Source organism: Ptychodera flava, chromosome 6 (assembly GCF_041260155.1).
Source record: "Ptychodera flava strain L36383 chromosome 6, AS_Pfla_20210202, whole genome shotgun sequence".
Lineage (NCBI taxonomy): Eukaryota > Metazoa > Hemichordata > Enteropneusta > Ptychoderidae > Ptychodera > Ptychodera flava.
The window spans coordinates 45744489-45762163 of NC_091933.1; the positions used below are offsets into that span (position 1 = coordinate 45744489).

General features: G+C 38.2%; 1 protein-coding gene across 1 annotated transcript; it reads right to left on the reverse strand.

Moving 5' to 3' along the window:
• Nucleotides 1-876: 876 nt before the first annotated feature.
• On the reverse strand, nt 877-17498 carry LOC139135961 (U6 snRNA-associated Sm-like protein LSm8). The gene is made up of 3 exons (XM_070703751.1): nt 17182-17498; nt 3476-3644; nt 877-2815 (listed from the first exon to the last, which is right to left on the reverse strand). The coding sequence occupies exons 1-3, from the start codon at nt 17210-17212 to the stop codon at nt 2725-2727; spliced, it is 291 nt and encodes a 96-aa protein (XP_070559852.1). The 5' UTR covers nt 17213-17498; the 3' UTR covers nt 877-2724.
• Nucleotides 17499-17675: the final 177 nt, after the last annotated feature.

Sequence of the window (17675 nt, forward strand, 5' to 3'; positions counted from 1 at the left end):
TTGCAGGGCCTTATTGAGACTGAATAGTATTATTACTACACTATCATGAGGTTATTGCATTCTTTTTGTGGGAAACCGGGGAAATTTATACATCTTCAAAATAGTCACCCTCATTGCTTGGTATTTGATTTTATAGAAATATACATGTAACCAGATCGATTTCTGGTAATTTACAAAGTGAGTAAAAACACAAGACTCTGTATTGGTAAATATCTCTTCAAGATAAGTAATGTGGCAAAATCAGCAAAATAGAATAATTTGAAGTTCTTGAACTGCATGCAACATGTATTTAAATGATTTGTTATACCACTAAAATATTGAGGTTTGGGCTGATTTTTTCCACTAATTTTTACCGAAATTATGAATTTTACATCATATGGACATTTTGTTTGTCCAATATATCCCTTTTCCTGCCAGGCAGTATCACTTCCCCATCAGCCGAGTCAGTAAAAAGTGGTATTCAGCCAAAACATGACGTATTTTCACCCACTTGGCTTGGTCTGTTATAGCATCTTTAGTCCAAAAAAATCAAGTTTACAGTATTTATGTTTTCAACAGCTTTCAAATGTACAATATTATGTTAAAATACACCATGTGGAATATGTTGTGTTTCATTAATTTTAACCATCTTGACCTGGTGGTGAAATATGGACTTGGCAGGAAAAGGGTTAAGCCTATTAGAAATTTGAGAAGGTTGTTCATTATTCTTCATTGTGCATTATTTGTTTGTGTCCTTATGGGAAATATGGAACATCCATAAATACAGCTTGAAATAGAGCCGAACTGTGCAGTCTTCAGCTCATTCATGTCACGACAACAATGCTATGCTCATCTTTTGTATCGTTTACCTCTTGAAGTTATAATGACACAATGCACTTGTACAAAAAAATGAAAACTTTATTTTTTCTCAGTATTAATATATCACACACATGCTGCCACTTCAAAAAATTAGGTGGCAGTCTTACAAAACTACTAGATGGGTAAAAACAACATAAGATAAATTCTTTTATGACATTTGTACAGTGACAAATTGTAGCAATGAGAAAAAGAATGTTGACTTCGTGAGTGACATCATCAAAGTTTGAAGCATAACAACTGGGTTCTGGGACAGTTAACCTGTGGGTCTATACCCTTATAACACTCACCCGGACCCTAAACCTAACCCAAGAGCCCAAACTGGTGGTTGGGAAATACCTGTGTGATAAAAGTCTGGGGAGGAGGGTAACTGTTTTGCCTTAATGCTACCCCTTAAAACATTCTTGATATTGATCAGGGCTTCTCTCCTTGACAACATACACTGTAATGAAAATAAATATTTCTGTACTGCAAAAATTTTTGGGGGTCAAGATACCTTATCCCTGTACTAAAACTATTCAAATTTTATTGAACATCATTTCTTAGTCATTCTGCACTTTGCTGTTTGAGGTAAAAATCACCTTTAATATTATCTAACACAAAATGGACATGTTTCTTTGTACACGCTTGAAAATTAAAATTCACCACCTTGGAAATGTACTTTGATTGCAAAATCAGCAAGTTGGCTGATACGCTATTAATGATATGATGCATTCTTTGATACAAAAGTTTAAACTTCATCAAAATATTACCATGCCTCCTACAATCTAATTTCCCTTTGAATGCTCACTCTGCATGTATTAAGTCTACACGCCATCTTTCCTTGGAGAAATTACAATAAAGTGAACAAGCAGTTTTGTCAAATCATGGCAGTATAAAAGGAATTGTTTAGAGTGATTCAACAATACTGAGTTCTAAACGGACAAACAACGGATTTTGTAGCAAGTGTACTGACACTGATCATGAAAATCTATGATTCATAATACCAAATGTAGTCCAAGAAACAGCTTCATGTTGAGACAACATGCAGCCCAAAGGTAAACACGAGCCTGGATGATGAAATCAGCTGGCACAAGGAGAAAATAGTACAGAAAGTGTATTAGAAATCCTACCCTCTTTCAGTCAATGTCATCAGAACATTTACAAGCAGTTTTGTATTTGGTGTTGATTAGAAAATAATTACATGAACTACATACTCTGACAAATCAAGATAATTGTTAGAAGTAGTCAGTGATCATAATTTTACACCAACCAATGGTTTTGTTGTTAGTTGTACCTCTAGGTACCTACAGAAAATGAAAAAAAAATGTTAGATACGAAGAGAGAAAAATCAATCAAAAGGTTCATTATATGCCCCTTGTAAAGTTACAAACTTCTTCAGGGAATTATGCACGTATATTTTTATGGTAAATTTTTATTTTTTAATGATACCCCATGACAGCATGGAAAATTCTTCAGATAATATTGGATCTCAGATGTGTGTACACTGGGGCATATACTTACACATTTCATCAATATTAACTGAGTAAAAACAAACCATGAATTTGAGTCTGTGAATCTTGAAATCAATTCATTCATTCTATTCAGTGCTGCAGAAGTGTTGCTTGCTGGCTTAGCTACACTACCATCTTGCTATTATAGGATTTAGGAAGGGGAAACAAAGGCAGCAAAGGCATGAACAACTATCCCTGACTTGTTGTTTCCACTTGTAAAGGAATACTTCAACTAGTCGATGTTCACTGTCAGAATATACACCAACAATATGCTTGCATACACAAGGTTGGGGTGAATAAAATCCTGCAATTTTATATAATAATAAAAGTCCAAGAGTGGCAAGGGCCAGGTTGGAAGATTCAGATATGACTGCAGCTAGTGTACAACAGGGTTGAGAGGTTCTGCTTTGATGTTTGAAAGGTCCAATGAATTATCAGTTTCATCATCAATTTCACCAACAACAGCTCTGTAAGGAGAAAAAAAAGACCAAGAAAGGAACATTCCATAGTTTACAAGGAATTATAGATAACGGAAACGTGTATTTTTTAGAATGATACAGATCTCTTTGATGAAATTACTGGCTGTTCAATCAGAAACCCAACTGGTATATCAATGAATTAAATGATGGCACTTAGAAAATCTCTTTGAAGATGCATATAGTGAATATAGTATATACTTATCCCTCTGAGTGCTGTAATTTTTCCTACCTAAATTTTAGTGCAACATTTTACCAATATTTATGAATTTTTCTTTAATTGTTTTGATAATTTTGGACCAAAGGCACATAATTTTTATAGGCTACAGTTTTTTATCAAAATTTTGGGGAAAATCTGAAAAAAATGTTTGCATCATATTTTACAAAAGTGAAAAAAAAAATGACTTTGGCACTCAAAGGGTTAAACCACGGTCCCTCCACGAAGGACCGTGGAGGGACTGTGGTTAAAGCCAATAACAGATAAATCTCACATCAGAGCATGTGTCGTTTTACCTAAGCCACTTACAAACACAAACCTACAGATCGTGCTAACAGTATACATTGTGAGATGAAAGTTGCATGTAACAGTAAATTTAAACGTGAACACTAACACACTTGTCAGGGTCAGCCTTCTGAACACAGTGAACTTACATGTTGTCTCCTCTGATGATATACAAGCCTAACACAACTTGTTCCACTCCCTGTGTAGAACTGAATACTCTTTCATGGCTCTCATCAAGGATCAGGTTGATGGTCTGGTCAAACCCTTTCAAGGTTCCAACGATCATGCGCCCATCGTTTGTGACAACAGATACAGTGTCTGCCAGCAGACTGGTCAAGGTAGAAAACAATTAAAATGGAAAGCCAAATTTTTCAATGCTTTCATTGAACATGTGTTTTTTTGCCTGCAAGCTACAAAGGTTTAACAACACCACATTGTTGATATTTTAAATGCATACATTCTCTAGAGTAATCTAATAACCACAACGACAGAAGTAACATTTTCAATATGAAAAAATCAATATATGTTCTGTTCATCAAGGAAGAAAAACGACAAACTACTTGAAACCCATCACTGAAAATTTTCAAGCAGCATATACTTCACCACAGAATTTCAACTATTTGTGACAACATTGAGAGAGAAGCGGAGACTCTCTTCTTTACCTCCATGGATGGTGATACACAGTAAGTGAGGCTACCCACAATTCCCTTGTTTTGTTCACTCAGACATTTTTTGCTTAAGGCTTTTTCAATTTTATCAGTTTCTTAACGATTTGTAACTTACAATTTAAGTTCAGGATTATTTGTTAAGACTATGTTCCAAAATTATTGATTGTGTTTAAAATTCAAGAGTAAATTGAATGAGAAGTTGAATGTTTGGAGGTGCTAAAATTGCACACTTGTCAAATAAAGTTATCAGCAACTACGACGGTCTCATCATACCACCTGTCAGACATGCAAATTTCCTTTGTTACAAACATTAAAAAAATCAATACCCTTTCTTTTGCCAACACAGACGCAACTTATTCCCTTAGTTCTCTTGAAAATATTGTGTATGGCTGTTGTTACGTGCAGAGATAACGAACAAAAGGGTGAACTCAGCAGTTAACGTTTAAACAAAATTATTACGAAAAAAAACTAATTGCTAAGTCAGGGATAGAGTACAAGCTTTAAAAGTGTACAGACTACTTATCTCAGCTGGGACGGCAAAGCTCCAGTCTCAGAGTTGTAACAGTCAGTTGAATGAATGAACAGTCCTTGCAGGCTTGCAGCTGCACAAAGTCCACAGTATAAATCCAGCGTTGACAGTGAAGGTCTTGAAAAGTCTTGAGAATGACTACTGCTGGAGTTTATAGTAACACACAAGAGACACGATCCCAAAAGTCTGACTGGAAGCTGTGCACGTCCCTTTTATAAAGGCATATAAGAACAATCTAGAACTTTTATTGACATGCTAATTACTGTTCTAAAATTATCTCCCTTACACAACTAATCAACTTTCCAGAACATTCCAAACATGACTAATTGAATTCAAGGTTGTGAGGTCATCAAGGGCAGTGACCTTGAGAATGTTCTAGACTAATTGAACTCAGGTCATGATGAGTGTGGGGGAAATGACCTACATAACACACCCCCTCTTCAAAAAAGAAAATTTTTCAATGAAAATCTTTCTTTTACAAATGTAATCTTAAAAGTGTGAACAACAATAAGTTCTAAATACGAGAGAGACAGTCTGCAATTAAATTGTCTCTGCCTTTGATATGTCTAATATCAAGATTAACTCCTGTAACATTAAACTCCATCTTAGCAATCTCTGATTTTTGCCTTTAAATTTCTGCAGAAAAACAAGAGGGTTGTGATCAATATAAACCACTATTGGCTGATTTGAAGAAGTAACATAAACTTCAAAATGCTGTAAAGCTAATATCAAAGATAAACACTCTTTTTCAATTGTAGAGTAGTTTCTCTGGGATTTGTTAAATTTGCGTGAAAATAGCAAACAGGATGATCTACACCATGACTATCCTCTTGCAATAAAACAGCACCAGCAGCCGTATCACTAGCATCTACAGCTAATTTGAATGGCAAAGTGAAATCTGGTGCAGACAATACTGGGGCACTTTGCAGTATGGCTTTAAGTGTATCAAATGCCTGTTGGCATTGCTCTGACCAAACAAACTGTACTTTCTTTTTAAGTAAGTTAGTCAAAGGCTCAGTAATTGTGGAGAAATTTGGACAGAATTTTCTGTAGTAACCAGCCATACCGAGAAAGCGCATCAGTTGTCGTTTGCAGTTTGGTATGGGAAAACTTGAAATGGCACTGATTTTGGCATCAACAGGTTTTACCTCACCCTGTCCTACAGTATGTCCGAGGTAAGTTACCCTTGCCCATACAAACTCAGATTTGGCAAGGTTGACAGTCAACATTGCTTTACTCAGTCTCTCAAAGAACTTCCGCATGAGCTTGATGTGTTCCTCCCAGGTGTCACTATACAGAATGACGTCGTCAACGTAAGCTGCACACCCGTCTAGCCCGGATATGACGTCGTTGATCATCCGTTGGAACGTTGCCGGAGAGTTCTTCATTCCAAATGGCATCACCTTGTACTGGAACAATCCGTCTGGCGTAACAAAGGCGGATATTTCACGAGCACGATCTGTCAGAGGGACTTGCCAAAATCCCTTCAGTAGGTCAAATTTCGTCACATACTTGGCTTTTCCCACTCGGTCGATGCAGTCATCAATCCTCGGGATTGGGAAAGTGTCTGTCTTTGTTAAAGTGTTGACCTTCCTAAAGTCCGTGCACATACGATAACTGTGATCTGGTTTGGGAACAAGTATGCACGGCGAACTCCACTTACTTTTACTGGGTTCAATAAAGTCATTGTCCAGCAGGTATTTGACTTCTTCCTGGAGATATTTGCTTTTGTTGGATTCAGTCTGTATGGATGTTGTTTTACAGGCTTACTGTCCCCAACATCACGTCGTGATAGATGACGTTTGTCCTCGTTGGAACATCTTGAAACAGGTGTTTATATTCGTGGAGCAGTTCTTTCACCTGTTGTTGTTGTTCTGGCTGGAGGTGTGCCAACTTTGTAGACTCCGCTTCTCCAGGATTTCTGAGTTCTGAAGCTTGACCGAGCCCAGCTTTGAGTTTAGAGTATTTTCACTCAAGTCAGTTTCAGTATTGTTACGTGCAGAGAAACGAACAAAAGGGTGAACTCAGCAGTTAACGTTTAAACAAAATTTATTACAAAAATAAAACTAAGTCAGGGATAGAGTACAAGCTTTAAAAGTGTACAGATTACTTATCTCAGCTGGGACGGCAAAGCTCCAGTCTCAGAGTTGTAACAGTCAGTTGGATGAATGAACAGTCCTTTGGCTTGCAGGCTTGAAGCTGCACAAAGTCCACAGTATAAATCCAGCGTTGGCAGTGAAGGTCTTGAAAAGTCTTGAGAATGACTACTGCTGGAGTTTAGTAACACACAAGAGACACGATCCCAAAAGTCTGACTGGAAGCTGTGCACGTCCCTTTTATAAAGGCATATAAGAACAATCTAGAACTTTTATTGACATGCTAATTACTGTTCTAAAATTATCTCCCTTACACAACTAATCAACTTTCCAGAACATTCCAAACATGACTAATTGAATTCAAGGTTGTGAGGTCATCAAGGGCAGTGACCTTGAGATGTTCTAGACTAATTGAACTCAGGTCATGATGAGTGTGGGGGAAATGACCTACATAACACACCCCCTCTTCAAAAAAAGAAAATTTTTCAAAGAAAAATCTTTCTTTTACAAATGTAATCTTGAAAAGGATTTAAGTACTCAAATTTTGTTTTACTCTAAAGTAAAGTTTCTTGAAAGTGAACAACAATAAAATTTCTTGAAAGTGAACAACAATAAACTCTAAATACGAGAGAGACAGTCTGCAATTAAATTGTCTCTGCCTTTGATATGTCTAATGTCAAGATTAAACTCCTGTAACATTAAACTCCATCTAGCAATCTCTGATTTTTGCCTTTAAATTTCTGCAGAAAAACAAGAGGGTTGTGATCAATATGAACCACTATTGGCTGATTTGAAGAAGTAACATAAACTTCAAAATGCTGTAAAGCTAATATCAAAGATAAACACTCTTTTTCAATTGTAGAGTAGTTTCTCTGAGATTTGTTAAATTTGCGTGAAAAATAGCAAACAGGATGATCTATACCATGACTATCCTCTTGCAATAAACAGCACCAGCAGCCGTATCACTAGCATCCACAGCTAATTTGAATGGCAAAGTGAAATCTGGTGCAGACAACACTGGGGCACTTTGCAGTATGGCTTTAAGTGTATCAAATGCCTGTTGGCATTGCTCTGACCAAACAAACTTTACTTTCTTTTTAAGTAAGTTAGTCAAAGGCTCAGTAATTGTGGAGAAATTTGGACAGAATTTTCTGTAGTAACCAGCCATACCGAGAAAGCGCATCAGTTGTCGTTTGCAGTTTGGTATGGGAAAACTTGAAATGGCACTGATTTTGGCATCAACAGGTTTTACCTCACCCTGTCCTACAGTATGTCCGAGGTAAGTTACCCTAGCCCAACCAAACTCAGATTGGCAAGGTTGACAGTCAACATTGCTTTGCTCAGTCTCTCAAAGAACTTCCGCATGAGCTTGATGTGTTCCTCCCAGGTGTCACTATACAGGACGACGTCGTCAACGTAGGCTGCACACCCGTCTAGCCCGGATATGACGTCGTTGATCATCCGTTGGAACGTTGCCGGAGAGTTCTTCATTCCGAATGGCATCACCTTGTACTGGAACAATCCGTCTGGTGTAACAAAGGCGGATATTTCACGAGCACGATCCGTCAGAGGGACTTGCCAAAATCCCTTCAGTAGGTCAAATTTCGTCACATACTTGGCTTTTCCCACTCGGTCGATGCAGTCATCAATCCTCGGGATTGGGAAAGTGTCTGTCTTTGTTAAAGTGTTGACCTTCCTAAAGTCCGTGCACATACGATAACTGTGATCTGATTTGGGAACAAGTATGCACGGCGAACTCCAGTTACTTTTACTGGGTTCAATAAAGTCATTGTCCAGCAGGTATTTGACTTCTTCCTGGAGATATTTTGCTTTTGTTGGATTCAGTCTGTATGGATGTTGTTTTTACAGGCTTACTGTCCCCAACATCAACGTCGTGATAGATGACGTTTGTCCTCGTTGGAACATCTTGAAACAGGTGTTTATATTCGTGGAGCAGTTCTTTCACCTGTTGTTGTTGTTCTGGCTGGAGGTGTGCCAACTTTGTAGACTCCAGCTTCTCCAGGATTTCTGAGTTCTGAAGCTTGACCGAGCCCAGCTTTGAGTTTAGAGTATTTTCACTCAAGTCAGTTTCAGTATCACTATCTTCATAATGGTTTGAACTGACTGCACTGACAGGCTGAGTTATAGTAGGATTATCCCTATCCAAATATGGCTTAAGCATATTTATGTGACATAGCTGTTTTTGTTTACGCCTGTCAGGTGTTATTATGATGTAATTTAAATCACTCAATTTCTTATCAATTAGGTATGGCCCAAAGTAACGAGCATGGAGTGGTTTGCCAGGAATTGGAAGTAGAAACAAGAACCTTTTGACCTGGTTCAAACTTCCGTTTTGAGGTGCTTTTATCATATTTGGTTTTCATTGACTGCTGAGATGACTCAAGATTTTCTCTGGCTAATTCACATGCTTTAGAGAGTTTTGTACGAAAATCTGACACATATTGCAAAATATTCAGACAATCATCATCGTCTGATAGGAATTTCTCTTTAACGAGCTTAAGTGGCCACGGACTGTATGTCCAAATACAAGCTCAAATGGGCTAAAACCAAGAGACTCCTGAATTGACTCTCTAACAGCAAAGAGCAGAAAATGAATTCCTTCATCCCACTGCTTCTCTGTGTCAAAACAGTAGGTCCTAATCATGTTTTTCAAAGTTTGATGAAATCGTTCAAGAGCACCCTGACTTTCTGGATGATAGGCGGATGACCTATACTGTTTAATGCCTAGCTGATCCATTACTTGTTGAAAATTCCAGACATAAAGTTGAGCCTTGATCGACTGGACACATTTAGGGAGGCCAAATAAAGTGTGAAAAATTTGACTAAAGCTCTCACTATAGTCTTTGTCTTTATGTTTCTCAGTGGTATGGCTTCTGGGAACCGAGTTGATGTACACATAATTGTCAACATGTACTCATTTCCTGATCTTGTTTTTGGTAGGGGCCCAACACAGTCTATTAGTATCCTACTAAATGGTTCTTGAAACGCAGGAATTGGCTGTAAAGGGCCTTTGGAATGGTCTGATTTGGCTTTCCTACCATTTGACATGTGTGACAAGTTTTACAGAAATGTGCTACATCCTGCCTGAGATTAGGCCAACAAAAGTGACTGAGAATTTTATGATAAGTTTTCCTGACTCCTAAGTGACCAGCCCAGGGCGTTTCATGGGCCAGGCGCAATATTTCAGCACGATAGGGCTTTGGAATCACAATTTGATGTTTTATAGCCCAATCGTCATCAACCAAAACATCTGGAGGTCTCCATTTACGCATGAGAATACCAGATTTTGTATAATAGGAAACAGAGCTATCTGAATTTTACCTTCATCATCTACCCTGTCAAACAAGACAAAATATCTGGTCTTTGTGTTGTTCTGCAATGAGATTTGATCTAGAAAATGTCTGACTTTGGTCAGCAGAAGTTTTACTGGAAGTTTCAAATCCACGAGGGATAACGGAATGATCCGTGTCAAACACCTGACTGAGAAAGGTGTCATTTAAGTCAACATCTGTGACATTATTTTTGAGAGTATTTTGATTCTCGGAAGTTTTCTTTGACATGGCTCGAGTAATGGCACATGAGGGAAATAAATCGGGTATCTCTTGTTCAATTGGCTCTGGATCCTGATCTAAACTAGGATTATCAGTCACAAGTGGATTAGTGATGACCTTGTCCCAGCAAGGTCGTTTCCAAGAAGAAGGTGAATCCCTTCGAAAGGCAAAAAGGGCCTAATACCTAAAGTCACAGGTCAAGAAACAAAGTCCGAAGACAAATAGACATTATGGAGAGGAACGGGAATGTAGTCATTACAATCTACCCCCTTAAAAAGAACTTTAGAACCTGAAAATGACTTTTCAGAAAATGGCAGGGTATCTGCCAACAAAAGAGACTGGGAAGCCCCGGTATCTCTTAAAATTTTGACAGGGGTAGCGGAAGACAAATCACTAGAAAGTGATATAAAACCATTATGAATAAATGGCTCGAAAATACCCATAATGCTATCTTGAGAAGAATTGACCTTGACCTCATTAATTGGGGATAAGAGGGGTTTAACCTCAGAAAATGTGTTCACACATTATTAGACTCTAATTGAGTTGATGAAGAAATAAAGCCGGTGGGCTTAGATCCACTTTGACCACTTTGACCTTCACGTTTTCTTTTCAATTTGAAACACTCTGACATTAAATGGCCGTCTTTCTTACAATAATTACAAGAAAGTGTACCGAACTGTTTGTCAGAAGGAGATTGAGACTTGGGATCTGATGATGTGGAAGTGTACTTGAACTCTGTGAACTGTTGTCATTTGATTTCCTACTGTCCTTTGAGAAATTCTTGGATGAAAAGGAGGAGTTAAATTTACCTGCATTGTTTCTGTATGGAAAGGACTGGGATGGTTTGCTGAGAAATGAAGATTTGTGGGTCAATGAATAATCATCGGCCAACGTGCAGCAACCTCCAATGTATCTGCCTTTTGTTCATTGATAAATGTTTTGATGTCACTCCGGATGCACCTTTTAAATTCCTCAATCAAACGAGCTGTCGTAATTTGTCATAATTCTGACTGACCTTTTCAGAAGAGCACCAACGGTCAAACAGTTGTTTCTTTTGTTCGAGCAAATTCAACATAAGTTTGATCCTTCACCTTCTCACAATCCCTAAATTTCTGACGGTAAGCTTCAGGCACCAACTCATAACCCTTGAGAATTAATTCCTTCACAGAATCATAATTTGAAGCCTGCTCTACTGACAACTGAATGTAAATTTCTCTGGCTTTACCCACCAAAGCACTCTGCAAAAGCATAGACCAGGACTCCTTAGGCCAATTCAGACTCTGAGCAATTTTCTCAAAATGGAGGAAATATTTGTCAACATCCTTTTCTTGGAAAGGGGGAACTAACCTGAAATGCTTAGTGATGTCAAACTTGTCTGAAGGGAAGAATTTTCCTGACTGTCCAAGCTCTAAACGTTTTATTTCTAACTGCAGTCGGTGTTCTGCTAATTCTCTTTCCTTTTCTTTTTCCTCTCTTTCTTTCTCCCTTTGTCTTTCTTCCATTTGCAATTCTTTTTCTTTCATTTCCAATTCCCTCTCTTTCTGTCTTTCTTCCATTTCTAACTGCATTTGTATTTTTTCTTTTTCTAATGCCTGTCTCTCCTTTTCCATTTGTAATTCTTTTCTTTCATTTGTAATTCTTTTTCTTTTTCTAATGCCAATTTTTTTAGCTCGAAATCTGCCTGTATTTCTAATTCCAATTTTTTGAGTTCGAAGGAAGACTCAGGCTCATAATCTTTTAAGGCAGACTCCTCAAAATGGCCAGAATTAACTAAATGTTTTGCAATCTTGAACTGTATTTCTCGCTTGCGCATAGATCTTTTGACATCTACTTTAAGGAAATTGGCCAGTGCTATGAGGTTGTCTTTTCTGAGGGAATTAAATGTGTCCTGATCAAGGTCATCCATAAATTCGTCTGGTTTAAATTCCGCCATGATTGGATTTGGCTGAGTTCACAGTGTACAGTAGTTTTGAAAAGGCTGGCAAAATGTTGTCAAACGGCTCAAAATATTCGTCTCCCGGACGAGCCCCCAATTTGTTACGTGCAGAGAAAACGAACAAAAGGGTGAACTCAGCAGTTAACGTTTAAACAAATTTATTACAAAATAAAACTAAGTCAGGGATAGAGTACAAGCTTTAAAAGTGTACAGATTACTTATCTCAGCTGGGACGGCAAAGCTCCAGTCTCAGAGTTGTAACAGTCAGTTGGATGAATGAACAGTCCTTTGGCTTGCAGGCTTGAAGCTGCACAAAGTCCACAGTATAAATCCAGCGTTGGCAGTGAAGGTCTTGAAAAGTCTTGAGAATGACTACTGCTGGAGTTTAGTAACACACAAGAGACACGATCCCAAAAGTCTGACTGGAAGCTGTGCACGTCCCTTTTATAAAGGCATATAAGAACAATCTAGAACTTTTATTGACATGCTAATTACTGTTCTAAAATTATCTCCCTTACACAACTAATCAACTTTCCAGAACATTCCAAACATGACTAATTGAATTCAAGGTTGTGAGGTCATCAAGGGCAGTGACCTTGAGAATGTTCTAGACTAATTGAACTCAGGTCATGATGAGTGTGGGGTAAATGACCTACATAACAGTATCACTATCTTCATAATGGCCAGAACTGACGGTACTGACAGGCTGAGTTATAGTAGGATTATCCCTATCCAAATATGGCTTAAGCATATTTATGTGACATAGCTGCTTTTGTTTTCGCCTGTCAGGTGTTATTATGATGTAATTTAAATCACTCAATTTCTTATCGATTAGATATGGCCCAAAGTAACGAGCATGGAGTGGTTTGCCAGGAATTGGAAGTAGAACAAGAACTTTTTGACCTGGTTCAAACTTCCGTTTTGAGGTGTTTTTATCGTATTTGGTTTTCATTGACTGCTGAGATGACTCAAGATTTTCTCTGGCTAATTCACATGCTTTAGAGAGTTTTGTACGAAAATCTGACACATATTGCAAAATATTCAGACAATCATCATCGTCTGATAGGAATTCTCTTTAACGAGCTTAAGTGGGCCACGGACTGTATGTCCAAATACAAGCTCAAATGGGCTAAAACCAAGAGACTCCTGAATTGACTCTCTAACAGCAAAGAGCAAAAAATGAATTCCTTCATCCCACTGTTTCTCTGTGTCAAACAGTAAGTCCTAATCATGTTTTTCAAAGTTTGATGAAATCGCTCAAGAGCACCCTGACTTTCTGGATGATAGGCGGATGACCTATACTGTTTAATGCCTAGCTGATCCATTACTTGTTGAAAAATACCAGACATAAAGTTGGAGCCTTGATCGGACTGGACACATTTAGGGAGGCCGAATAAAGTGAAAAATTTGACTAAAGCTCTCACTATAGTCTTTGTCTTTATATTTCTCAGTGGTATGGCTTCTGGGAACCGAGTTGATGTACACATAATTGTCAGCATGTACTCATTTCCTGATCTTGTTTTTGGTAGGGGCCCAACACAGTCTATTAGTATCCTACTAAATGGTTCTTGAAATGCAGGAATTGGCTGTAAAGGGGCCTTTGGAATGGTCTGATTTGGCTTTCCTACCATTTGACATGTGTGACAGGTTTTACAGAAATGTGCTACATCCTGCCTGAGATTAGGCCAATAAAGTGACTGAGAATTTTGTGATAAGTTTTCCTTACTCCCAAATGACCAGCCCAGGGGGTTTCATGGGCTAGGCGCAATATTTCAGCACGATAGGGCTTTGGAACAACAATTTGATGTTTTATAGCCCAATCGTCATCAACCAAGACATCTGGAGGTCTCCATTTACGCATGAGAATACCAGATTTTGTATAATAGGAAACAGAGCTATCTGAAGTTTTACCTTCATCATCTACCCTGTCAAACAAAGACAAAATATCTGGGTCTTTGTGTTGTTCTGCAATGAGATTTGATCTAGAAAATGTCTGACTTTGGTCAGCAGAAGTTTTACTGGAAGTTTCAAATCCACGAGGGATAACGGAATGATCCGTGTCAAACACCTGACTGAGAAAGGTGTCATTTAAGTCAACATCTGTGACATTATTTTTGAGAGTATTTTGATTCTCGGAAGTTTTCTTTGACATGGCTCGAGTAATGGCACATGAAGGAAATAAATCGGGTATCTCTTGTTCAATTGGCTCTGGATCCTGATCTAAACTAGGATTATCAGTCACAAGTGGATTATGTAGATGACCTTGTCCCCAGCAAGGTCGTTTCCAAGAAGAAGGTGAATCCCTTCAAAAGGCAAAAAAGGCCTAATACCTAAAGCCACAGGTCCAGAAACAAAGTCCGAAGACAAATAGACATTATGGAGAGGAACAGGAATGTAGTCATTACAATCTACCCCCTTAATAAGAACTTTAGAACCTGAAAATGACTTTTCAGAAAACGGCAGGGTATCTGCCAACAAAAGAGACTGGGAAGCCCCGGTATCTCTTAAAATTTTGACAGGGGTAGCGGAAGAGAAATCACTAGAAAGTGATATAAAACCATTATGAATAAATGGCTCGAAAATACCCATAATGCTATCTTGAGAAGAATTGACCTTGACCTCATTAATTGGGGATGAGAGGGGTTTAACCTCAGAAAATGTGTTGCACACATTATTAGACTCTAATTGAGTTGATGAAGAAATAAAGCCGGTTGGCTTAGATCCACTTTGACCACTTTGACCTTCACGTTTTCTTTTCAATTTGAAACACTCTGACATTAAATGGCCGTCTTTCTTACAATAATTACAAGAAAGTGTACCAAACTGTTTGTCAGAAGGAGATTGAGACTTGGGATCTGATGATGTGGGAGTGTTACTTGAACTCTGTGAACTGTTGTCATTTGATTTTCTACTGTCCTTTGAAAAATTCTTGGATGAAAAGGAGGAGTTAAATTTACCTGCATTGTTTCTGTATGAAAAGGACTGGGATGGTTTGCTGAGAAATGAAGATTTGTGGGTCAATGAATAATCATCGGCCAAACGTGCAGCAACCTCCAATGTATCTGCCTTTTGTTCATTGATAAACGTCTTGATGTCACTCCGAATGCACCTCTTAAATTCTTCAATCAAAACAAGCTGTCGTAATTTGTCATAATTCTGACTGACCTTTTCCGAAGAACACCAACGATCAAACAGTTGTTCTTTTGTTCGAGCAAATTCAACATAAGTTTGATCCTGCACCTTCTCACAATCCCTAATTTCTGACGGTAAGCTTCAGGCACCAACTAATAGCCCTTGAGAATTAATTCCTTCACAGAATCATAATTCGAAGCCTGGTCTACTGACAACTGAATGTAAATTTCTCTGGCTTTACCCACCAAAGCACTCTGCAAAAGCATAGACCAGGACTCCTTAGGCCAATTCAGACTCTGAGCAATTTTCTCAAAATGAAGGAAATATTTATCAACATCCTTTTCTTGGAAAGGGGGAACTAACCTGAAATGCTTAGTGATGTCAAACTTGTCTGAAGGGAAGAATTTTCCTGATTGTCCAAGCTCTAAACGTCTCATTTCTAACTGTAGTCGATGTTCTTCCAATTCTCTCTCCTTTTCTCTCTGTCTTTCTTCCATTTGTAATTCTTTGTCTTTCATTTGTAATTCTTTGTCTTTCATTTGTAATTTTTCCTGCCTTTCCCTTTCTTCCATTTGCAATTTTTCCTTTTCTAATTCCAATTTCTTAAGCTCCAAATCTGCCTGTATTTCTAATTCTAATTTTTTGAGTTCGAAGGAAGACTCAGGCTCATAATCTTTTAAGGCAGACTCCTCAAAATGGCCAGAATTAACTAAATGTTTTGCAATCTTGAACTGAATTTCTCGCTTGCGCATAGATCTTTTGACATCTACTTTAAGGAAATTTGCCAGTGCTATGAGGTTGTCTTTTCTGAGGGAATTAAATGTGTCCTGATCAAGGTCATCCATAAATTCGTCTGGCTTGAATTCCGCCATGATTGAATTTCGCTGAGTTCACAGTATACAGTAGTTTTGAAAGGCTGTCAAAATGTTGTCAAACGGCTCAAAATATTCGTCTCCCGGACGAGCCCCCAATTTGTTACGTGCAGAGATAACGAACAAAGGGTGAACTCAGCAGTTAACGTTTAAACAAAATTTATTACGAAAAAAAACTAATTGCTAAGTCAGGGATAGAGTACAAGCTTTAAAAGTGTACAGACTACTTATCTCAGCTGGGACGGCAAAGCTCCAGTCTCAGAGTTGTAACAGTCAGTTGAATGAATGAACAGTCCTTGCAGGCTTGCAGCTGCACAAAGTCCACAGTATAAATCCAGCGTTGACAGTGAAGGTCTTGAAAAGTCTTGAGAATGACTACTGCTGGAGTTTAAGTAACACACAAGAGACACGATCCCAAAAGTCTGACTGGAAGCTGTGCACGTCCCTTTTATAAAGGCATATAAGAACAATCTAGAACTTTTATTGACATGCTAATTACTGTTCTAAAATTATCTCCCTTACACAACTAATCAACTTTCCAGAACATTCCAAACATGACTAATTGAATTCAAGGTTGTGAGGTCATCAAGGGCAGTGACCTTGAGAATGTTCTAGACTAATTGAACTCAGGTCATGATGAGTGTGGGGAAATGACCTACATAACACTGTCAAAAATCTATGTCGACAAAATTACAAAATTGCTATCTCCTCCACGGAAAAAGGGTTGATCTTCTCATTATTCACAGTGAGAAATCAGAAAATTATGATGATCAGAACTATGTTGCCAGAATTTTGAAATATGGACCGAGTTGTTCTGTGTACAGAAGAAATTTGCTTCAGTTCAGTGAGTGATCTCCGTGTGTACAGATCATGGAGGATTGTGGGTAGCCTCACTTACTGTGTGATATTGATTGTGGCAACTTGTGAGTGAATAAACACGATGGAAATTTCTGTGGAAAGGACTCTCTTCTGCCAATAGGTTAGGTGCACAATGTAGCCTTGCACACGCTTTAGCTTATAAACTAGGCAAATAATCGTTATAAAGGATACGATTGATATAGCCTTCCAACGCCGAAGCCATATTATTGGTGCTGCAGGCAACAAGCTGTACACCAAAACAATGTAACGTGCGTGGTGGCTTGCCGCAAAAGTATAACGTCTGGGTCACTTGAATAGACGCGATTGAGAGTATGCAACCTGGCCCTGTAATCACTACAAACAAAACAGAGCACGAGTGTTCGTTTTACTTCTTTCCTGGATCGAATTCTTGATCTTTAGGGGAGTTTGGAGCACACTACGTGTTTCAAATCGTATAACCACGCGAGTATATCAAGCGTCGTCTCCCGTGAAACGACTTCCGCACGTTTAAGCTCGATTAGCATTACAATTTCAGATATTTGTGAAACATAGGAATATATTAAAATTAAAAGAGTGCTGGCCGAATAAAATAAAACTGTCGTTTTCACATCTAATGAAATCATAAAATAAAGTAAAAGGAAAACTAAAATAAGAACTAAGCTAACAAAGTAGTGGTCAATGTATAA